Raw genomic sequence first — 24128 nt, 5'->3', positions numbered from 1 at the left:
TGGAGGTTCTAGGAAGGGCAATTAGGCAAAAAATGAAATAACAGACATCCAGAAGGGAAAGGGAGAAGGAAAACTATCCCTGTTTGCAGATGACACGATCTTACATATAGAAAATCCTAAGGAAATCACTAAAAACTACAACTAACAAATGAGTTCATCAAGGTTGAAGGATACAAAATCAATCTTAAAAAATCCATTGTATCTCTATATACTTGCAATGAAGAATACGAAAATATAATTAAGAAAGTAATTCCATTTACAAAGCATCAAAAAGAATAAAATACTTAGGAATGAATTTAACAAAAGAAGTATATAAAACTTATACTGTGAAAAGTACAGAACGTTGTTGAAAGAAATTTAAAATGACATAAATGAAAAACACCCCATATTCAGACTTTTTTTGCTTGTGCTTTTTATCATCTCTCAAAAATACTGCCTAATCAAGGGCCAGAAGATTGATGCCTGTGTTTTCTTCTAAGAGTTTTATACTTTTAGCACCTTACGTTGATGTCTTTGAGCCAGTTTGAATTATTTTTTGCATATGGGGTGAAGAGGGATCCAAATTTATATTTTTGCATGTGGATGTCCAATTTCCCAGCAGTAACTTTTGAAAAGACGATTCTTTCCCTAATGAATTGTCTTGGAACCCTTATCAAAAATGAACTGACCATAAATGTATGGGTTTATTTCTGGACAATCGACTCTGTCCTGTTGGTCTATATCGTTATGCCATTACCACATTGGACTTCATCAAAATTAAAAGCTTTTGTGATGCAAAAGACACCCCCAAGAAAATGAAAAGATAAGCTACACTACAGGAGAAAAATTTTGCAAACCTGGTAAATACAAGTCTCTTATCAGAGACTATATATTCTATATATATTTAGAATATATAAATAACTCACAATCTAACCATAAAAAGACAAATAACCCAATTTTTTAGAGGGCTAAAGGAGCTGAAGAGACATTTCTCTACAGAAGACATACAAATGGCTGATAAGCAAATGGAAAATGCTCAACACCTTTAGCCACCAGGGAAATGTAAATCAAAACCACAGTGAGAACGACTTCTCACAGCACCCAAAGGTATAATCAGAAAGACACAGTAACAAGTGTTGGTGAGGATGTGGAGAAATTGGAAAGCTTATACACTGTTGGTGGGAACGTGAAATGGTGCAGCCACTCTGGAAAACAGTCTAGTAGCTTCTCGTTACCATATGATCCAACAACTTCACTCTTAAGCATATACCCAGAAAAATGAAAACATATGTCCCCCACAAAAATCTGTATACAAATGTTGATAGCAATATATCTGTTATTAAAAAAAAATCACTGTGTAATCATACTGGGGGTATTTAGAGATAGATTCTTTGCATGCTGGATTCAAGGCCTTAACGGGCACAAATTCTACCAACAAGATCCACCAATTAATTAGCTATCAGTTCATTGTGAAACCTTTCCACTTCCTATCCTTGCTAGTTTTCTACCTTTTCTAAAAAACCCTGCATATAAGGCCTCCAATCTCAGGAAGCTGACTTGCCTAGCTTCCGTCAAGCGTGACTCCATCTAACGTCATTTGTCTCTATAGTAACCGACTAAAAAAGCTGCTGTGCTTAGCAGAGGTTTTGTGCAAGCAGTGGTCCAGCCTAGAGATGTTTTAAAGACTTGAGTCCCCTCTCTACTTACCACTGAATTCTTCCTGGTACTAGGGAAAGGACAGAGCCTCTGACAAACAGGAGAGGTGGAGGGTGAAAGAGAAAAGGACAGAATGTAAAACATGAAGGACAGTGGACTACAAGTAGAGACTGAGTTCAGAAGGAGCTTCATTTATAAGAGGACTAAGAACACATGGTTAAAAACTAGATACAAGAAACAGAATATAGGGCTTCCCTGGTGGCGCAGTGCTTGAGAGTCCGCCTGCCGATGCAGGGGACGCCGGTTCGTGCCCCGGTCCAGGAAGATCCCACATGCCGTGGAGCGGCTGGGCCCGTGAGCCATGGCCGCTGAGCCTGCGCGTCCGGAGCCTGTGCTCCGCAACGGAAGAGGCCACAGCAGTGAGAGGCCCGCGTACCGCAAAAAAAAAAAAAAAAAAAAAGAAAGAAACAATATAATTATCAAGCATTTCCATCCATATTCTTCTGGTCAGAAACAATACCATGATATTGACATCAGCAGACTGTCCACAAGAAACATGATTATGGTGCTTCAGAAAGCTGACTAGTATTGACAGTGATCCAAAAGATGTTTAACAGTATAGTCCATCCAAAAGTTGTTTAACAGTATAGTCCAGCTATGGATAAGGGGCCAAACACAGCTTCTCTTCAACAAATTTGTAACCTAATGGTGGGTAGCAATGAACACAAAACAGTGAAACTGTTACAGAGAATGGAGGAGGGGGACATACTTTATGTAACAAACATAAAAACCTTATTAAGAGTGTAATGATGCATTCCAGGATCTAGCCTCCCCACCTCCCAATCACTCCTCCCGCAACAGGAGACTTGGCATCTGCAGCCTCAATGGGGAGGCTCCCAGAGCTCTGCCTTGGCTGCAGCCTCCTCTCACTCCCAGGATATACCGGGGCAAACCTCATTCATGAAGCTTTGTTCCTCAAGAGTTCATTCATCAAGTCATTACTACAGTGTCTGCCAGCCTGTGGGTTCTTCCAGGAACTTATACCAATTGCCTTTCTGCACCACGTAAAGTCCACTTTAAATATTATCCGACACAGTGGACAGAAAACAGAGAAGCACTAAGTCAGCACTTAAAGGAGCAGGTTTCTGAGCACCAGTGTCCTCATTTGTTATCTGGAGATGATAATATCTTACCTTCCTACCATACCAGTGTGCTACAAGGCTCAAAAACAGGTTATTTAAAAATTTTTTACAAATAGTAAAGAAAACATCATAGGTATATACATATATGCCATATATCTGTATGTATACCGTATATATACACACACACACAGCCTTTATTGTGATACCATATTTTGCCTCCCATAGAACTTTAACCATTACTGTTAAAGTTGCATCTAACACTTTCTATTCTGTACCATACTGACTTGATTACATAGCTATCTTTCCTACTGGACCATAAGGTCTTTGAGGATAATGTCCACATACGTTTTTGTCTTTGAGTATTCCGCAGAGCCTAGCACAATAATTCACATAATAAATACTCTCTCTCTACATATATAATGAGTTATTATTATTAAAATCATTACTCTAGGAGTTATTCCTTCTAGAAATGTCTGTAAACTGCAGCAAATCTCTACGTTCTACATTCATACAGAAATTTTCATTTAAAACTGTCGTGAAATTTTGACATCCTATAATAAGAATAGGGAGCCCTTTAAACTAACTAAAGATCATATTACAACAAGCCTTATATGAGAATTTTTTTAAGAGATGGGCACGATAACGCAAATGTCTTCTCAAAGAGAATTCAAGACAGTGATAATATAATTACCCCAGGTGAAATTTAGGATTTGAACAAAGGCAAGAGGTCAGCATTTCCATACCTATGATAACTTCTGCAGCAGGTAGGGTCTAAGACTTGATTTAATTCTTAGTTCTAATACATTTTAATCCAGTGTATTTTAATTTATTTATTTTTAATTTTTGGTTGCACTGGGTCTCTGTTGCTGTACCCAGGCTTTTCTCTAATTGAGGCGAGGGGGGGGGCTACTCTTTGCTGCGGTGCACTGGCTTCTCATTGCGGTGGCCTGCCTTGTTGTGGAGCGCTGGCTCTAGAGTGCAGGCTCAGCAGTTGTGGCACACGGACTTAGTTGTTCCGCGGCATGTGGGATCTTCCCGGACCAGGGCTCGAACCCGTGTCCCCTGTATTGGCAGGCAGATTCTTAACCACTGTGCCACCAGGGAAGTCCCTAATCCAGTATATTTTAACTTAATCCAATTTAGTTCTAGTACATTTGAACTCACTCCTTCATCTAGTTTTGTGTGTGACTTCAATTTAACTTCAAGTTTAAGATACTTAGGAGCCCTCTGTAGATGAGCTTTGGAACACAGACGGGAGTTGCATCTGGTCTGCTCAGAATTTAAGGTGTGCACGCCCTACAGCAGGCACTTCCTCTGAGGAACAGCTACAGCACCCCACCCCACCCCACCCCACGGCCTGCTGGCATGGCTAAATGGCCCCTTGATAGATGGACAGTACGTGGATTAAACACACTTAGAGTACCAAATAAACTTAATTCTGGGAGGAAAAATTACACCTGCATTAGTTTGCTAGGGCTGCCATAACAAAACACCAGACTGGGTGGCTTAAACAACAGTCATCTATTTTCTCACAGTTCTGGAGGTTAGACATAAAAGATCAGGTGTCAGCAAGGTTGGTTTCATTTGACTTACAAATGGCCGCCTTCTTGCTGTGTCCTCACCTGGTCTTTCTCCTGTGCATGAGTGCCCTTGGTGTCTCTTTTTACGTCCAAATTTCCTCCTCGTATACAGATGCCAGTTAGAATGGATTAGGGCCCAACCTAAAGGACTCACTTTAACTTAACCACCTCTTTAAAGGCCCTGTCACCAAATACAGTCACAGTCTGAGGGACTGGGGGCATAGTAGTGCTTCAACATATGAATTTGGGGGTGGAGGGCACAATTCAGCCCATAACGATAGCTAACTAGGTTCATTTATCTCTGTCCTAGGCATTAATTTAGGCTTTGTTCATTTAAGAGCCAAAGCATCCTTTTTCAGCCATCCTTCCCCCAATCAGTCTGTACAGAGAAGTGATTTGGGGATTACATTCCGTGTAGACCTCCAAGCATCATGTGGGTCCCCTTGGGTACCTAAGACATGACAGCATTCATGGTGACCCATCTGTTGCAATACCGTTAACTGTTTGAGGGTCACCAAAAAGTTGTTCAGCAACAGATCTTATAGACTGCCTCTGAAACCAGAATAATGCTTTTACAATCTTTACCCCTATGGCATGCCAGTTAATTTAGAGATATGCGAGGGTACGTCTGAGAATCCCTTTGGCCTTTCCTAGAAAGCACTGTCAGCGGTGAGGAAACTATTAGAGAGCATACCCAAAGGCTCTTTAATACTTCTGAGGGGCAGTAACAAAGAGAGTTAAGATGGCGAAAGGCAATATGAAAGGCCTGGAGACAGTTCTGTGGCTTCCAGTGAACTAATAGGGAGGGGTTTTTTTCCCCTTAAATACTGTTATATACGACATGTTAAACAAAAGATTTCAAAGAAAATAAGCCAAACAAGTAGTATCCAGTAAATCTTCTCATTCTTCATGCTGCATACCACCAGAAGCGAATCTTATGATAAGACGCACCTTATTATGACATACCTATGGTCAGATTCAAAATGCACTTGATTTTACCAAGCTTATAAGGTCATTTTTATAAAGCAAGTGGATTAGAATCTCCTCTTAAGTGTGCCTGCAGTAATCAGGAAACTCCATACACCATTCTCAAGGGAGTCATGTTTTATACTTCAAATGGTTATTTATCTTATATGTCCAGTGTGTCTTACAGCATACAGCAATTTATACTTTATCTGAGGCGGTGTTAGGCCCAGCATTAATAACAGCAAACAGAAAATACAGTTTATCACTCAATGCAATCTGCATCTGTTGCCACAGTATCACTCTTATAGTCTAATGCACACAAGCAACTGGGCTTGAGGCAACCTTTTCTAGTAGGTCATATATGACTGCTAATCCACTGACGATAAAATGGGATCCCCACTCTAAGTACTTTCCCTAAATGCGGGGAGGCCTGGTATTAGCTGTCCCATATTAATTTTCAAAAGACCATCAGATGAAGAAGTCATCAAAAGCAAACTACTTAGGTATGAACAATGCCCAAAGAATGATAACTGAAAAATTCTCCGCACCATACTAAGAGAAAACTTCCAGCATAGATACTTAAGAAATAATTTTCTCTCAAACTTCCAGCATAGATGATACTTAAGAAATAATTTTCTCTCTGAATTTAATTAGCCAAGTTTAATGGTTTCATTTCAAAATACTTAAGGAAAAAAATGGTTTATGCAGCAGCAGCAAAAAAAAAAAATCCCTTTATATCCCTCTTACTTAGTAAATAGAAACAGTTCAACAACCTTAAAAATGTGTTACAAGCTCTCCCTTTCCCTACAGAGGTAGTCAAGCAGCATAAATACACCGACACTGAATGGAGAATAATCAAGCAAAGGTTCCTCTGAACTTGTGGTGTCTGCCACAAATTTTTACTTACTAACGGTTTAGGTCATGAATTTTTTGAAAATTGCATGTCTTAGTATGCTTTTGTGCTTTCTCCTCTGCTTTTCCCTTCTCTGTTGTATCTGTTGCCCTTTGGTCTCCTGACACTTCCATTTTCTCCTTTTATGTTCCTGCTGTGCCCACCGCACGGGAGAAACCGGGGCGTAACTGATCCCACCTTTAATCATCTTTTTCTTATTCCAGACTTTCCGGTTGGAATGGGAGGAGGAAGACCCAGGTGCAGCCCAAATATTACCTATTCCACAAAGTGTGGGTGGAAAAGCGTCTCCTCGCCCTTCATTTTGTATCTATTTAACGAACGGCGCTGTCGTGCCCAAACGCATACTGGCCAAGAACTAGATTTCCAAAATGGCTTTGCTCCTTTCGAGCTGGCATCAGTCTATAAAATGCAATTTACTTCCACTGCAACCAACCCTTCCCTGTACCTCAAATACTACCCAATATACAGACAACTGAACCTAACCTAGTGTAGACAGCGGATTCACATCTGCTAAATTCAGTAGAGAGCCGGCACAGCCATTGGACTTATGTAAAGAAAGCGTTAAAAGAAAAAAAAAACACCAAAAAACCACACTAAGCAAACCCGAGGGGCGGGCTTCGCCGGAGATCGCGCTCTCCCGCCGCCGTGCGGACGACGAGCAACCCTCCCCGCCGTGGCCACGCCTCCCTCCGCCTAGCCGTGGCCACGCCTCCTCCTCCGACCCCGCCCCACCGAGGCCACGCCCGACGTGAGGCGCGGGAGCCGCCGGGCCGGAGGCGGGGCTTGAGCCGCCCCGCCCAGCGCCGCCGCCGGCGGCCTCCGCGCGGGCCTCACAGCCCGTATTCCACTCACTTTGTTCTCCGCCTTTGTCCTAATCCACACCAGCAGGTGGAGCCGCAGTTAAAGTTTCCGAGTCCATTCCGAGAGCGGGAGCCCATCTTGCTCGCCGCGGAGGCCCTCGCTGGAGGAGGAGGGTCAGAGCTCGGGTGCAGCCAATCGTGGACAACGCTGCTAGTTATCAGAGCAGAATGGGCTGTAGTTTAGTGAAATAGGAAAGCTGCAAAACACTGTGGAGTGTTCCCGTGTAAATAAAAAGAGGAAAAAAAAGTTTCTCAAGTCTCCGCTGCACGACGTCGGGCCGGCGCCGGGGCGGGGGTCTGCGCTCTCCCGAGCGGCCACGCGCTGGACTTTATTGTGCCGCAACAAGCCCCCGTTCCCATTGTTTGTGTTTTTTTCAAAATATGGCAAAGGTTCAGGTGAACAATGTAGTGGTGCTGGATAACCCTTCTCCTTTCTACAACCCATTCCAGTTCGAGATCACCTTCGAGTGCATCGAGGACCTGTCTGAAGGTGAGTCGGGCGCCCGCCCGCCGCCGGGCTGTCAGTTGCGGGCTGCAGACGTTGAAAGTTTCCCGGGCCCGGCCTCGCGCGGGCGGCCGGTGCTTAGCGCCGGGCGGGCTGCGGGCTCGGCTCTGCGGAGGGAAACTTGAAGTTGATGGACGACGGCCGGCGAGGCGCGCGCGGCGTTCGGCCGCAGCCCGGGCGCCTGCCGCGGCTCAACTTGCGAGGAACTTGTTCGAGCGGAGGTAGCCATGTTGTCAGCTTTGTCTGGCGGGCGGACGGTTCGCGAGACCCGCACTCGCGCCCGTGGCGCCGGCCGGGGGTCGCGCTGGGCTGGCCCCCGGCCGCCAACGGCCTCCGCGGCCCCCACGGCCCCAGTGAGGAGGTGGGAAGGAGAGGCATGTGTGTGTGGTCGCGCCGGCGAGTTCGCAGCGGAGCCATCTTACCGAGAGTAGAGAACTGGGCCACCGACCCCGGCGTCACGACGCCTCCTCTCCGCGGGTGACGAACGCGGCGCCCCGCCTGCCCACCTTCCTGCCCCCGAGCAAGAGGCAGATCCATTTTTAGGGCTTACGCTGGAGTTGCCGTACTCTCCTGGGTGGCCATGCCCGGCCGCCTCGGGGAGGAGAGCAAGGCTGTCCTTGCGCTGATTTCTGGCTCCCTGGACCAACCAGCAGGGGAGGCGGGCGCAGGCTCGGCCCCTCGGCGCCGCGGGCCGGTGCTCCCGGGGGCCGCCGGTGCTCGCGGGCCGGCGCTCCCCGGCCGGCGCCCGGGATGCTCGGGGCGCCTGGGGATGCTGGCGCTCAGGCTCGCCCAGACCAGCGTGGACTCCTCATCCTTAATGACCGAAATCTTCTCTCCTCTCAGGAAGAAAAATATTGCTAAGCTAGGAAGTTACATTTAACCCGAGAACAGAAATAAGTAAAATACTTAAATAATTTCCAGGACTTAATCACTGGCTTCTAAGTAGTCTGAAAGAAGACTTTCTTCAAGAACGTGTTGAAATCTAAATACAGTAACTCCACATCCAAATACCCTGAACATAAAACACTAAAGTGGGCTAGGAAATAAAAGGTAAAGTCCTGATGGCAATGCAAAATTTTTTACTATTTTTTTCTAAGTACGTTTTAAGGACTTCAAAAAGATAAATATTTAATATATGCAGTAATAAATTTAAAAAGCTAAAATCTGCCAAGGTCTTTGCGATTTTATTAAAACAATCCAGTGCTCCATTTTCAAAATTTGAGGGGGAAAAAGTTTAACTTCATCAATGGTAATTCAACAATTAAATAGGGGACATACTTCTTTGAACTTACAAGTATGTTTAGCAAAATGCACTTTAAATTATATGCTAATCAAGGCATGTAAAGCACTTTCACTTTAAAAATTAGTTCTTAATCTCTGTATAATGTATTTTATGTAGGGTGTTAACTTGTTAACTTTTTAAATTACAAAAACAATATATGCTCATTGTAATAGACTTTTTAAAAGTTGTACATACATATATAAAGTTAACAGTCCTCTGTACTCAATACCTTCCCCCATCTCACTCTAAGTAACCATAATTAACACTTTAGTCTGTGCTCTTCCATATAGTTTTACTACATATATAAAACACAAATGCACATATATAAGTAGGGCACATTTTCAAAGACGATTCATTTATTAAACTAATTCCTAAATAGGCCATTGGTAATAACATTAAAGGGGATTTTTCTTATTACGGTACTTTGAAACTATTTGGTTACTTTCCCATAGTACTACCATAAGCACTTCAGCCACCAGGCCCATTTTCATGCCCATTAAACTAATTTTCCCTTTTTATTACCAATTGCATATAAAAATGGGCAAATGCATGAAAAACTATGGAGTCCTTTCCAACTTATACTACAGTGTTTTAGGCATTAGAACTTCTTGAAATTACGGGTATTTCTAAGTGATACCTTCCATTTTAGGAGCCAGTTCTGAACAAGGAAGTTAGATGATTCAGGATGTTGTTACAGGGCTTTGACATTGGATGGTTGAAACCTGCCATTGATGTGTTCTGTTTGTTAACTAGGATCTGTTCAGAACCCAGCTGAATCACATCAAAGTTTTTACTAATGTCAGGAATATACCTACTTCTGCTTGTATACCTCTCTTCCCACGGCATCTATACTGGGCGTTTATTTAGTATTGTTTAAGAGTTTAAGCTGAGTCATACCAAAGCTGCAAAGGAATCTTTCAAAAAGGTGCCATGCTTACATACTCCACCTAGAGGCTGTGTGGATTAAGGAAATTGAGTTTACTTAGCAAAGGTTTCTTATAGGTCCCATCTTTTATACTGCAGTTCTTTAAAAAAATTTGTTCTTGAAATTGAACTAAAGAATATTCTGAAGAGAAATTTTCACTTTATAATTTTGTCTCAAGTCCCAAGTCAGAGGTTGGCCGCCATTTTCCATACTTTAAGTTGTCAATAGCCCCCAAATGTTTTCACTTTCCTTTAAAAGCTGCCCTGTAGCTTTGCTTCAGAAAAAGCCTTGAGGAGTACTTACTCTTAAGAGAATATACTTGTTTCTACTGTAAGACCTATAACAGGGGTAGGACAGCAATCCACAGATTTAAGCAGAGGCTTTCCTGTACATCTGGGAGATAGGAGACCTTGGATGTGTTTGATCTGATGGTCACCAAGCCTGTACAAGTTTTGATTGACTTTATTTCTCTCTTTGTTATGCCTTGTGGATTGCTGACTCTCTGCTTCTTTACTGAATGGAGCCTTTTCTTTTTTTTTAAGTTGATCAATATCAATAATTATAGCTACTGTCAGTTGAATACTTATAATGTACCAGAACTGAATGGTGCTTCCTACTTTAAAACCTAAGGCTTGTACTAATTCACAAAGACTACATACTTCCCCCTAGATCACAGGTCTTCCCAAGTAGTGTAATTAGTTTGAAATTCCCTTGGTGACTTCCCTCACTCCCACCACAAATGGAGATAATTTGCAGGCTGGGATTACCATGATTAAATGAAACAGTTAACTTTTTAAATAAATGAGTAAACTCCTTCAAGTGATAATCTGTGCAAAGCATCTGACCATATCCCTTCTTGTTTCAAATATAGGAGACAAGGGAATGAAAGCTGGGTTCCAAAAAAAAAAGGACAAAACAACTGATGCTGATTTATAAATAAGTACTGAGCATTTTAAACTCAGTAGCTACAGCAAGCATCCATAAGCATAAAAATTAAGCTACAGGTGTTCCCTGAGTTACAGCCTATACTCCTTAAGGCTAGATTATCTCCTCATGGCCTCTGCCCTCACCCATTCCTTCCCACCTCCCACAATTAAGTTCCTTTATTTCACTATTCATTTGAGAACTAAAAGGAATAATTTATCTTCCTTAGATTTTTGGAAAGAGCCCAGGCTTTGGAGTTGGGTCCAAGTTGGGTCCAGGCTTTGGAGTTTATGTCCAAGCAGAGACATAGCTTGGATTCTGATTCTTCGATTTACTAGCTGTATGAATTTGGATATGTTACTTAGCCTCTCTGAGTCTTAACTTTCCTATTTGTATAATAGGTATAATTAAATCCATATGATACAAAGCTGTTGAGGTTTTAAACAACAGGTGTGAAGTGGCAAGGCCAATGCCCAGCACATAGTAGGGATTTTATGAAAGTAAGTTTTTAAGTCATAACCATGTTCCTATGCCAGACCACAAATGCCAATTTATACCAATTAAGCTAAGAGCACGATACAGAGTGGTACAGATACACATGAAATGAACAAAGCATTATGAAAACCTGTATGTGACAATTCCCAGTCTTATCTCTACTCAGCTAGTTTAGTAGCTTCCACACCCCTTTCTTCTTAAAACCGTTTCTCCAACTGACTTTTGGGTTACCTACCTCACTAGCCACTAGTTTTGTAACTTTATTGATCTTATCTCCCCAACCTCTTAACTTTGGAGAGTGCCCAGGCTCACTCCCTAGGGATCCCACCTGTTTTCAACTAAATTTTTACCAGACCTATTCATTATCTCCACTTATTCATTATCTCTAGAACTCCTGATTGTTTCCCTCCCCTGCCCCCTGTAAAAATAAGTGGCTCTTGCTGGCTCTATCTTCGGGATTTATCCAGAATATTACTCCTTCTCGCCCCCAGGGCTACATGTGGTCCAAGCCACCATAATTTCTTGCCTCAGCTGAACTATTCTCCTGTTTTTTCCCTTGCCCTCTTACAGTCTACACTGAACACAGCAGCCAAAATGATCCTCCTAAAATGAAAGTCAGATCATGTCACTCCTCTACCCAAAACCCTCCAGTGGCTTCCCATGCCACTCAGTGTAAAAGCCTAAAATCTTTATGATGGCCTTCAAGATCTTGCATCACCTGGCCACGCCTCTTGCCCCCAATTTCATGGTTGGCTGTTTTCCCCTTTGCTCATTCTGCTCCTGCGCTGGCCACTTTGCTTTTTCTTGAGCATGTCAAGCATGTGCCTACGGCCTGGACTTTGTACTTGCTGTTCCTTCTGACTAGGTATTCATACTGCTTGTTCCCTCTCTTAATCTTCATCAACAAACAGATGATCTCATGAGATGTCAGATGTAGGACCCTGCATCTGGAAATGTGCTAGAAACTGGAGATAAAGTGGTCTAGGTCTGGGACAGAACCATGACATAATAAAAGAAATATAAACCTAAGGGATCTTTTAGTTCAATAACTTGCAGTTTGTAATACAGTATGAATAAGTATTACCTACACTACACTTCTGTTATCTGTTTAGGGAACAAAAATAGCTACAAAGTTACAGAAAAATGACAATACATGGTGGCATTAACTGGATTCTCCACAGGTGGCCCAGAAACACCCTCTGGGATTGCTGGTGTAGACTCTGTGGAGTGAATCCAAGAGGCAGGCCACACAGTGCCAAACACCCTAAGAGGACCAGGAGGTCTCAGAGAATTTGTAGAGTGGTCTTTCTCCCCCTACTGAAGAGGAGGCCTCTTCGAAAGAACAATCATTTGACTCATCTCTGGGCTCTTCTCACAGAGCACACTGTAAAGGGTGCTCAAAAAGTCTGAATTACACGGAACGTCTTAGGTTGCACTTTATTCTGCCTTGTTACTCGTGCCTGTTCCCACTGTAAATATTCTGATGTATCAAGTGGTATAAGGATCCTTGGTTTTCCTCTTCCCAGTGTAAAGAATGTATGCCATGAAGGGGTGCCATGAGGGAAAAACCCCGCTGTGGGCCCTTAACAGTTGATGAGTTGAAGCCCTAAGGGGCTTCTGATCCACAAGAGCAGTTTGCAAGTAATGATTTTTCCACTTTGGAGCTCTTCGATGATTTGGATCTGTGCAACATAGCATGGGGGAGCCCTTCAAAAGTGTGCTTAGCAGGTTGTTAAAAGATGACATACAGAAAAGGGGGGGAGGGATTCCTTAGCCAAATCAGTTTGGGAAACACTGGATTAATGGTACTGGTGTTCCTTACTGAAGGATTTTTCAGACCCCTTGCTCTGCCAGTGTGCTTTATGAATCCTCAAGAGAAGGTTGTAGTATTTCCTAAGTTTTTGGCCATGTTGTTTTGTTGGTGAGGAGCCCTGCCCAGGGACCAGTATTTCACAAAACAGCATTTTGAGAAACTCTGCTATGAAATGTAAGAATTTCACACCCAAAATTTATAAGGAGCACTTCAGTGCCTTTCTGGGTTTTCTGCTATGAAAAGCCAATTTTAGCAGCCAATAAATGGTGTAAGTGGACATTCAAAGGGTCTTTGATGTCATCTCATAATGTAATTAATGAATATGAAATAATGTTTTGGTTTTTAACCCTAGACCTGGAATGGAAAATTATCTATGTGGGCTCTGCAGAAAGTGAAGAATACGATCAAGTTTTAGACTCTGTTTTAGTGGGTCCTGTTCCTGCAGGAAGGCATATGTTTGTATTTCAGGTAAGATTATTCTTGGTAAATATGTATGCCAAATACATTTCTAAATGGTCCTTTTGGGTTAAATCACTCTGGTTCTGCTGCATCCACTTTTTGTCTGCTTCCATCATGTTTTAAGAAGTCTCTGTGTCATGAAGGAATGCCACTTCCTGATTTTGTGTGCTGAGAGATGTTACTGTGATGTTTATACTTCAGGGTTTGCACAGCATGCAGTAAACCTTATACTGTCAGGGCCACGTGGTGGTTAATTTTGGGCTCTTCCTGTGAATAGTCCCTTAGTATGAGACCTTCAGGGTGGCTGTTCAGCAGCCCCAAACAGGGATTCAAAATGCTTACTACTAACTGGGGATAGTTAGTAATATGCATTTTCAGATTATAGTTTCAGCCACTAGGAATGATGATGATATAACAAAACAACTTTATTTCAGCATAATCAATAACTCAGCTAGGTTATCAGGTATGTTAGAAGATAGAGATCTACGAGATCTTGGGTCACTGGAACTAAATGAAGTCCAGTGGTCTACTAAAGCATCTACTCTACAGTTCTTATAGAGGATTACTGTTACAAATCCACAACTCTATTTATCATTTGTGAGGAGAAATTCTACTAACATAATTATGTTCTCAGATACCACTGACAGTATTTAGGTCTGTGCCAAGTCTTCAGACATTGTCTTCTGCATTCAAAAATATTACTTCTTTTAATCCATGTCAAATTGTTGTATAAAACTATTCAGTCACTTCTCAATTATCCATGTTTATTAGAGGGAGATATTTATAATAATCCAAAGAGTAACTAGCCATTGCTTTTTAAAAAACTATTATTCTTAATTTTGTTACAAGTATTTCTACCCAACAGAGTCTCATTAGTTAAGTAGAACCCACTGAAAATCTAACTTTTCTCTCCCTGACCTCTCACTTCGCTCACTTCACAGATGGGACCAATTTAAATAAATACTGTTGGTCAAATAATCCCACCAGATATGAGCTAAGAATCTCTCAAACATATGGTATCTCTAGAGCTGCTACTGCTCCCTCCCCTCTCTTAAATATAGAATTCAGAATTTTGTTCTCCTAGCCCTAGTGCTTTTTATTAAATAAAAAGCAACAAATACTATATTTTAAATAAACAGTTAAGAAAAGCTTAAATATATTGACTAAAGGCTCAAATATATTAAAAGTGCTGTGAAGCTGAGTTGTGTGACTGGGGATGCACTGCAGTTGTAGACCTGGTTCAGATCCCACTCTGCTGCTTATTAGCCACGTGTGACTTCAGACAGGCTCCCAGCCTCCCCTAGTCACTCCAGTCATCCCTAAAACGTAGTCATCCCTAGCCTACCTCATAAGAACGTTACGAGGATTAAATGAGGAATAAAGCAGTTTAGTATAATCACTGACAGACAGTGCCTATTTCTATAACTGGAACTAAGCTTTTATTCTCTTAGCTTCTTGAAATTGTTATACAAAGAAGCAGTATTTGCTCTGACCCACAAGCCTGGAGAACCTCTACTTCACAGATGATAATTTATGATGCAAGAAACTTGATTTGAGAGGCAGTAATATACCTTTCTAGGCTGCTAAAACAAAACAAAAAACAGAACTTGCAAATAAATGCCATGTTTTTGAAACAAACTTTTAAAAATCTTTTCTATGTGTTTATGTTGGTTAAGAATACTCCTTAGCTTTTGGCTTGAAGTATCATAGGAAAAAAATTACTCAAAACTATTTCCCCCTAGTGATTTTTACCTTGGCATCCTGTGCACATGTTGCCAAAAGTACAAAGCAAGTACAGTGTGATTTAGATCATATGTTCAGCCTGTGCATTTTTCAGGATTCACCATTATCAGCAGAAAGGAACTAAAACAGTTTTTATGTTTTAAACAAACTACCATAGCATTCCCCTGGTCTGCCAGGATTTTGCCTCAGAATAAGGCTAGCAGGAAGGTGCCCGGACGTCTGCCTAGTATTGCCTGTTGGAGTCAAAGATCTCTGCTGATCACTTCTCCATCCTAAATGATCTGAGAGGCCTGCAGGCTTCTCTCCTTGAATTTGCTCAAGCTGAATCCTTTAGCAAACAACTTTTAAAACACAAACATGCCTAGAACCAATTTGCTGAGGGGATGGGAAGCAATAGAGGGGAAAGTTCCCATATTACTGAACTACCTCTATTTCCCATCTCCACCCAAAGGCAAATGGCATATTCTGAGGACAGGCCCTCTGTCCCCATTCTGGTATCTCTCCAAGAGAGATCATAAACCACGTCAGGGCAGGAACTGAGTTACGAATGAATTTCAAAACACTAAGTATATACTGTGTGCCTAGAGCTATGCTGGACTCGAGATCACAAAGATGAGCTGGATGGGATGCCTGCCCGAGATAAAGCATAGAATTGCAGAGAAGACTGAAGGGGAAACATATTTAGATCATTGGACATACATTAATAGAGAATTTGTGGGCTTCCCTGGTGGCGCAGTGGTTGAGTCCGCCTGCCGATGCAGGGGACGCGGGTTCGTGCCCCGGTCCGGGAAGATCCCACATGCCGCGGAGCAGCTGGGCCCGTGAGCCATGGCCGCTGAGCCTGCGCATCCAGAGCCTGTGCTCCACAACGGGAGAGGCCACAACAGTGAGAGGCCCGTGTACCGCAAAAAAAAAAAAGAGAATTTGTGTTGAATAATATGAGTGCATAAAGAGTGCTATTAATTACACCTTTGAGTTAGAAAGGGTTTCACTAAAAAGGATACATTTGATGCAAGCTTCAAAGATGAATTTTTCAGAATGTTAGGGAAGGAGTATATGCAAGGCACAGAGGCATGAAAGCTTATTATTACATTTTAAAGAACCTACATTTCTAGACCAAGAGATGTGGAGTTAAAGGGGTTGTGATGTTGGGTGGAGACCAGTTGTGAAGGGCCTTATAAATGAAGTTAAAAACTGAGATCTTTATCTCAGAAATGAGGGTAATCATCTGAGGTTTTAAAACCTGGTAAAGGGATGGGAATGGATCTGTGCTTAGATAGCAAATGCTGGCCTCAGTGCAAATAGGCTACTGCTGGGGCAGACCAGTAGGGAAGTTTTAGCAATATTCCAGATAAGAGATAAAGACTTGAATTCTGCTGTCAGAGATGGGAAACATTGAAACTGCCTAGATGGAGGAGGTAGGGAAGCTGAGGGTGACAGATTTTTAGTCTGGGTAACTAGGTGAGTGTTTTATGCCTTTCTGTGTCACCTACATGTGGTAGGTATACTGTAATCATGAGTCTTCTATGATAATGGCCTGATTGAGAACACTAGTCAGAAGTGTTCCCAAGCTAAGACATTGGCTGAAGTGTTCACTGAGGCCCAGGGATGGTCCTTAGTGTCGTAGCAAGAGTAAGCCAATTTGCTGGGACTTCATGCACTTACCACTCAGAATAGCTGCTTCAGGTCATGCTCAATGCCTCACCATCACTGCCTGTCCCCAGTCTGTGATTCCTTCCAACCAGTGTCCTTACTGTCTTCCACATGGCTGTGGACAGGGCGCTAGCCTTCACTTATGTTCTCAGCCACCTCTAGCTCACTTGCCCCACCTTCTGCGTTCCTCAAGGTTCAGCTTACAGCACTTTGATTCAAAACAAGATCATTGATTACATCTGCCTCAAACAATCTTTACCTTCATTGAATTTCCATATGTGGGACTATTTGTATTTTTTGAAAATCTATATAACTATTTCCATTCCATTTTCAGTTTTATATTAATTTACTATTAGAATATCTGTGAAGGGTGGATGAGTGGATATGAGAATGTGTCCTGGGAAACTGGATAACAAACATTTGCTGCCCAAAGGCTATATGGAGATAACTGAATATTTACTAATTTAGGTCTGAAAATTATGACTGGGAAAGGTTGGAATTAATAAGACTACTGATTTGCTTACTATATTTTATAAAAGGTTCTATTATTGAATATTGCATAATCCCTCATGAACAACCACACACTGTAGCCAGAATTATTTTTCTCTAGACGTAGTGATGCTTTCAGGTGCCCAGGGTACTTAGGTATACTGTGGAGAAACATGTGAATTATATTTTCTAGCTATAAGTCAGTTTCAAAAAAAAAAAAAAAGTGAGCATTTGCCTTCCCAGTATGATTTCCACATTTTGGTTGCTGCACCCTTAACCAAAGGTGCTCAGTGTAACCAAAACTCCAGTTTTGCTTACGGTTAACAACCTTTTGTGATGTGTGTTTCTTTTCTTTTTAAATTATTCTAGGCTGATGCACCTAATCCGGGACTCATTCCAGATGCAGATGCAGTAGGTGTAACAGTTGTGCTAATTACATGCACCTATCGAGGTCAAGAATTTATTAGAGTTGGTTATTATGTAAATAATGAATATACTGAGACAGAATTAAGGGAAAATCCGCCAGTAAAACCAGACTTTTCTAAGGTAATGCTCTGATTTTTCCTTTTTCATTAATTTTACTATATAACTTTTTTAAGCAATTGCCATTTCATGGTACACTATGAGAATGGCTTTGAGACAAAATAAATTTGAGGTCCTTGTGCCAACTGAGCAAACTAATCTTTGTTCCATTACCACGGATGACCTCAAACCCTACCTCCAGATTAGTCATTAGTAATTACTGTTGGTTCGGCACCTTGAGAGTCTGATGATTTAGAAAATTGAAAGTGCCTCCTATAAGAAACAGGTCTCTAGTAATGGCTCCCTGTGTGGCATTCCCCATACGTCATGATTCTATCCATTTCAGTCTTTAGACGTTCAAATTCATGTTTGTTTTACTGATTATTCAATAATATTTTTGTCTGTAACTCTTCGCAAAATTGTGGGGGGAAGTTTTGTGTTTGTTTTTCATAGGAACGTTGTTACCTCAAAACTCCTATACACCTTGCTTTATGTGCTGTTCTCAGAGGTTAAACTAAAGGTCTTAAATATTATCTGGTGGTGAAAACAGCGTAGCTTCTGAGTGAGAAGCTGAAAATCTGTGATTCGGTATTCTTAAAAATACTAAGTACTTTATGATTTTCCATTGGGAGCTGTAATAGTTTAGTAACTGGTGATTTTTGTGAGATTGAACATAACACTCTATCTGCCAGACCATGCAAGAAAAATTACATGGGAGTAGAATGGAATGTTCTCCTTTCTGATAATAAGGCTGGAAGGTTTTTTATTCTGATGTGGAACGTTCCATTTCTAATTTATTAGTTACCTGTATGGTTCCTTGTATAGCAAAAAGAGAAGAAACTAGAATATTGTTTCTAAGAATGACCCATAATAATTAAAAGATAGGAAACTATGAATAATGAGAGGTCATATGTGGGAATATTTTTCATTTTCCTTGAAAATATTAGTGAAGAAACACCACATTAATCTGGAAAGCATGTTAATTTGTTAAATAAAGCATCCTCTGAAGCGTTCAAGAGATTCTCTCCCCTTTAGGAAACAAGTACAGAGTTAGAATATTTTGTTGGATAGTAAAAGAGCTGGATAATTCCCTCAGGTTCTCCACATCTTGCTTCCATTAGACTAAAATAATTTCTTTGCTTTGGCCCTATTTCTTGTTTATGTTATGTTTAATGTGCTTTACTTGACTTACACTTTTGTATATGAATTAGCCCTTAAGGAGTACTAATATAAAGAACCATTCTATTAAGGTCTATTTGTGTATGGTAATCTAACTTTCTTAGTGTTTACCATTTATATATTTCCTTCTTCCTCTAGCTTCAAAGGAACATTTTGGCATCCAATCCCAGAGTCACAAGATTCCACATTAATTGGGAAGATAACACAGAAAAACTGGAAGATGCAGAGAGCAGTAATCCAAATCTACAATCACTTCTTTCAACAGATGCATTACCTTCAGCATCAAAGGGATGGTCCACATCAGAAAACTCACTAAATGTCATGTTAGAATCCCACATGGACTGCATGTGACCACCTGCCATCCCTATAGTACAAATTAAGCTATAAAAACACACAGAACTATTTCCCTGAAATTCCGTAAGTCCATAGTCAAGATACAATGTGAAGAATTTGTTTAAAAAACATCCTGTAGAAAGTTTATAAGAAAACCAGTATTTGAGCAAATTGTGGAATATAAATACAACTATTTTTAAGTAATTTTTTTCTCTAATGTGTTATTTTATTTGTTCTGAAACTAATCTGATTAAAACATATATATTATTCTTTTCCTCTATATGTAATTAAAGCACTTATAAAGAAAAGTGAATCATTAGACCAGGTTGTAAAGATGTCTTAGCCTCTTGGACAATAATCTTTGGACCACTATTTTACTAACCTTTGAAAGAACAAAGTTAACTTCAACTAAAATGTGTCTTCCTGTGATAACACATAATTTGGTTTGATTTAAGGGGCAAGTTTTCATTCTTTTTACGGCATGCCCTTAAAGAAGGGATTTGAAGTCAACTGTATGCTACCAAGAACTCTAGGATCTGATTTTCCAGGCCACCTTGAAGCCTCTTATGGCTACTGTTCAGTTCATATAATGTTAGCCAGCATTCAGTTTGGTTTCTAAGACAACAAATGTGGTTAATTGTTTATAAGGTCCTCTGGCTATGATTTTTGTTTTTATAACAGTTCAGGACATCAGAACACTCCTTGAATCATACATCATTACTACCCAGTGAATTCAGCAGGTCAAGAGCAGATACAAACTCCCTAAGTTTAAGAGCAGGAGAGTATAATGACTTCGTTCCGTTTGTTAGATTTATAATACTATGAACTTAACTCTTCAAAACTGTTTTGCTAGGTCATCTGTTGTTGGCAGCATTTATATAAAAGCAGTGGATTTGGAAAGATATATTTAGCTTTATCATAATAGATAAGTTACTATTTTGGAACTATATATATTTTCACATGTAGTACTCTTCTCCATATCCCCTGACACTCATGCACAATAAGATTAGGCATATTTGTGGTGGACATATTTTAGACAGCTTTTCCAGGTAAGTTTTTTAAAAGCAGTCTTGGAAAGGAATGCATTAACTAAATGGGCCAAAAAGTTCTTTTTCATTGATGAGAGCTAGGTCCTTCCTCAAAAAGTTTCTTATGCTCCAGTAAATTAAATGTAGAATATTCTCATTACTCTTGCTGCTAAGCAAGACATTAGCCATATAATGCAGAGTTATGCAGTGCCTTCATATCTCAAACTTTTATACTGCACTTTTTAAAGCTTATTTTGAGGAAGGGAAAGGGGCATTTGTCTGCATATGGATTCTCAGTTGTATATATTTCCTGTCATTCTAAAAAGTGACTTTGTGAAGCAAAATTTTGCTAAATGTTAAACTTTGAAATTTAATATACCAGATAATTAAAATACTGTCCACTAACTAGTTCATAGACTTTAAAAGTAAAATACATCCGGCTGTTAAAACCATATGAAGAAAATTTCATTTTTGTCTAATTGCAATTAAAAGAAAATGTTAAAATATTAAAATGAAAATAAAAGTAATACTTTCCAACCAAGAGCTCAGTGATTAATATAACAAGAACACAATATGTGCTTGTCAGGAATAAAGCATCTATAAGCCAAATTTCCAAATCAATTCACTGCTGAGTTTTTATTCTGATTAATTATGATTGGTTTGTACTGACATCAAAGGGTTAGGTTTTTATATCAATTTGTAAACCAACAGCCAATTTTCACAAAAGTTTGAGACTTAAAAACTATTATCTCTTATTTAAAATTTTTATGGTTCTATAAGATAATTTTAAAAATTAAAATATTTAGTATTCAGACATTAGGAACTAAGAAACTGTAATGCACAGGTTGTTTTTTATTTTTCCTGTTTAGCTAGATGCTGCCTGAATTATAGCTAGAAAGTTTAGAACTGTTTTTTTCCCTTTCTGATCACAGTAAATAGCTGTGTCCTGAGAAGATAAACATGAACAAATTAGTTACTGCCACAAAAGAGATAGGCGCGTAGGCTGGAGGGAATGAGGATATCATTTGAGCTGAGAAAACAAGCAGAAGTCTGAGAAACGTGCATGCATTCGTTCATTTATAACCTTATACAACCATAGGCTTCCATGTGGTCTTACCCTCAGGTTTGGGGTTTATAGTTTTACCAAGAAAGCCTGTGGCAGCAGTTTTCAAAACTTTTTATGTAATCCATGGTAAAAAAAAAAAAATTTAAGTATGACCTGATAACACAAATATGTATTTATATTAACAATTTTCATGAAAATGTGCCCTTAATAGTGCACCTTTACTGTGTGCACTAGTATATTCTAGTATCTTTTATTTTGAAAGTGCTGGTTTTGACCCACTGAAATAACTTTATGACCCTCTAATGGGTTGTGATACAGTTTAAAGAAAGGCTAGTCTGGCCCTTTGGGTAGACAAGAAGTAGCAATAACTTTTCTACAGTTCTAAAATTTATATTCCCTCTACCTGTCATTTCTTTCATATTCGGATTATGAATTTGGCAATAAGAAAAAGAAGGAAAAGGGCTAATACAGTGAATTCATCAGCCATTCACTTTAAAACTGTCCAAATACTCTGAAGTTACTAATAGTCCACAAATTGGACTCATTTCTTGACACTCCATATAATTAACTTAGGAAACATTCCACATTGTTACTCGGGAAACACCTTTATTTGTTTGTTGTTAATATCATTTAATACAGAACTCTAGAACACTGGGTCATAACAATTTTAAAATGCACATGAAGTGTTCTTCATATATGCTTGCCTCTAGTATCCTAAAGCTTGTCTATGCTTCTCAATCCATAAATCCCTTCTTATCGGTGCTTAATGTACTGTTTAGTTATATTTCAAAACCTAAGAGTCCATTAAAATGGGGCTCTTGTTACATAGGACCATTAATGGAGCGTTTGCTGTTTTATGATAAGTTTTCGACTATAAGCTTCTCATAAGAAATCTGAGCACAAGCCACGGACAGTAGGCATCCCTAACAAGTAACAAATAACATTTTTAAAATGTGTGAAACCAAAGGCCTATTATAGGAGAATAGGAGAAATATTTCCCCAATCAAAATAGTGTAAAAATTCAAAAAGGCATCAAAACATGTTTTTTAAAGTAATTTTTTCCTGAAGTCACTTTATAATCAAATCTTGACATATCAGCAAAGGCTTTAAATATACTTGTTGAAGAATCATTACAATGTATGAATGAAGCTACACGTTGCAACGATGAAAGTACGCTTTCCACATACTAAGACAAATTTTCTACCTAAGAATTTTCAGTAGGAATTACTGTTGCCCGTGAGATCCATGAGCATGAAAACGTCTTAAGCTTTACGCCAGCTATGTACTTTTATGAAGTGAGATTTTTCCCCCTATTAATTTCAGCACTGTTTGCTGGGTCTTCACAGAATAACAGATGCTGCATAAACATGTTTGAAAGTAATCAGAGAATGAGAAAATTGAATAGGATCATTCAAAACTAAGATGCAAAAAGATATATGGAATAAGCTTTTGGAAAATAAGTGAAGGTGGAGGTTTTAAAATATTTTCTTGGAGCTACAAAAGTAATGCTGCATATTTACTTAGGTTTTTGGCAGTAACTCAAAAATCTTGAAATGTATCCTGTTATAGGTACTTTTTCACAAGAAAGCAACCATTGTGTTAGCTTCTGCAGTAACATTAAATTAATTGAAATTGTCACATAAAATACCTGCACTAGTAGATCCAATTCCTGTGGTGAGCACAGACCTTGGTGTAATTTTTGCTGCATATTTGAGGAATTGAGATTTCCCTGTGCCAGGATCCCCAACCAATAAAAGATGAGATTCACCTAGAAAAATATAAATAATGTAGTTTTAAATTTCTATGAAAAGACTTGTAAGTGTAATTAGTCAAAAAGAAAATGGTCCACTTGGGATGCCCACACAATTTATATTTTATATGGTGCTTTTGCTTAAGGTCATTCAAGGAGGGATTTAACCAGAATATCTTAGAAAAGTTGACTTTCAAAGTAAATAACAATCTTTTAATTGATTTCTGAATACCATTTAAAATCTAAATTTTTTAACAGATTTTTGTGCTATATCCAGATGTTTAAGACTTTAACATTTAAAAAATTTTTGGCTTATAAAGTTTCTGATTTTATTTAATCTATTTTAAGTATCAAAATACTGTGATTAAATCTTTCCATCCCACCATATAAGTATTTTATTCTATTTTTATTTAAGTATTTTTAAGTGTCTGGGACTTCATAAGTGCTTTATAAATACCAAATCACTTATGATTCTAACAGTTAAGTGAAAACCTTTTCATTCTATGAAAATTTTAGTAGTTTAATGAAATACCTATCTTAAAGTACTCTTATTTTTCAAACATAACATAGATGAACATATGAGCATCCTGCAGCATATGTTATCTCACTGATCAAGCAAATTTATTCAGTAATATTCAAGTATTTTCTGAATACATTAATAGGGAAATACTATATAAGCTCAACATTTAGCAGAAGGCCTTGCAAACAGTAGGTACTCAAAACATACAATACACATAAACCTTATTATACTTACTATTCTGTACTGTACAGTATGGTTTTTGAGTCCCTACTAACAGTCTGATTTACAATACTGTCCTTTTAGTCTTTCGGTTAAGCCTTTGGTTATGACCCTCATATTGCCTATA

At 39.6% G+C, this 24128-nt stretch overlaps 2 protein-coding genes across 4 annotated transcripts in view; one reads left to right on the top strand and one right to left on the bottom strand.

Annotated features, from left to right (window-relative positions):
* MCM9 (minichromosome maintenance 9 homologous recombination repair factor) overlaps positions 1-24128 on the bottom strand; it is an 83180-nt gene that overhangs the window by 37690 nt on the left and 21362 nt on the right. For all 3 annotated transcript variants that reach the window (XM_082855452.1, XM_082855454.1, XM_082855453.1), the window contains exon 7: positions 23161-23280. In XM_082855452.1, the coding sequence (XP_082711578.1) occupies positions 23161-23280 (120 nt within the window). The remainder of the gene's footprint in view (positions 1-23160; positions 23281-24128) is intronic.
* Positions 6410-20521, top strand: ASF1A (anti-silencing function 1A histone chaperone). The gene is made up of 4 exons (XM_082855460.1): positions 6410-7586; positions 13393-13508; positions 17754-17930; positions 19224-20521. The coding sequence occupies exons 1-4, from the start codon at positions 7478-7480 to the stop codon at positions 19434-19436; spliced, it is 615 nt and encodes a 204-aa protein (XP_082711586.1). The 5' UTR covers positions 6410-7477; the 3' UTR covers positions 19437-20521.

Source organism: Leucopleurus acutus (assembly GCF_964270905.1).
Source record: "Leucopleurus acutus genome assembly, chromosome: 15".
Taxonomy (NCBI): Eukaryota; Metazoa; Chordata; class Mammalia; order Artiodactyla; family Delphinidae; genus Leucopleurus; species Leucopleurus acutus.
The sequence above is the reverse complement of the archived record's forward strand: the minus strand, read 5'-3'. Positions and strand labels throughout refer to the sequence as shown.

Bases quoted from the DNA above. Each gene is read 5' to 3' on its own strand.
- ASF1A (XM_082855460.1), top strand. From the start codon at position 7,478: ATGGCAAAGGTTCAGGTGAACAATGTAGTGGTGCTGGATAACCCTTCT. The intron at 13,509-17,753 runs GTAAGATTATTC...AAATTATTCTAG, and splicing joins GGCATATGTTTGTATTTCAG to GCTGATGCACCTAATCCGGG. The intron at 17,931-19,223 runs GTAATGCTCTGA...TTCTTCCTCTAG, and splicing joins TAAAACCAGACTTTTCTAAG to CTTCAAAGGAACATTTTGGC.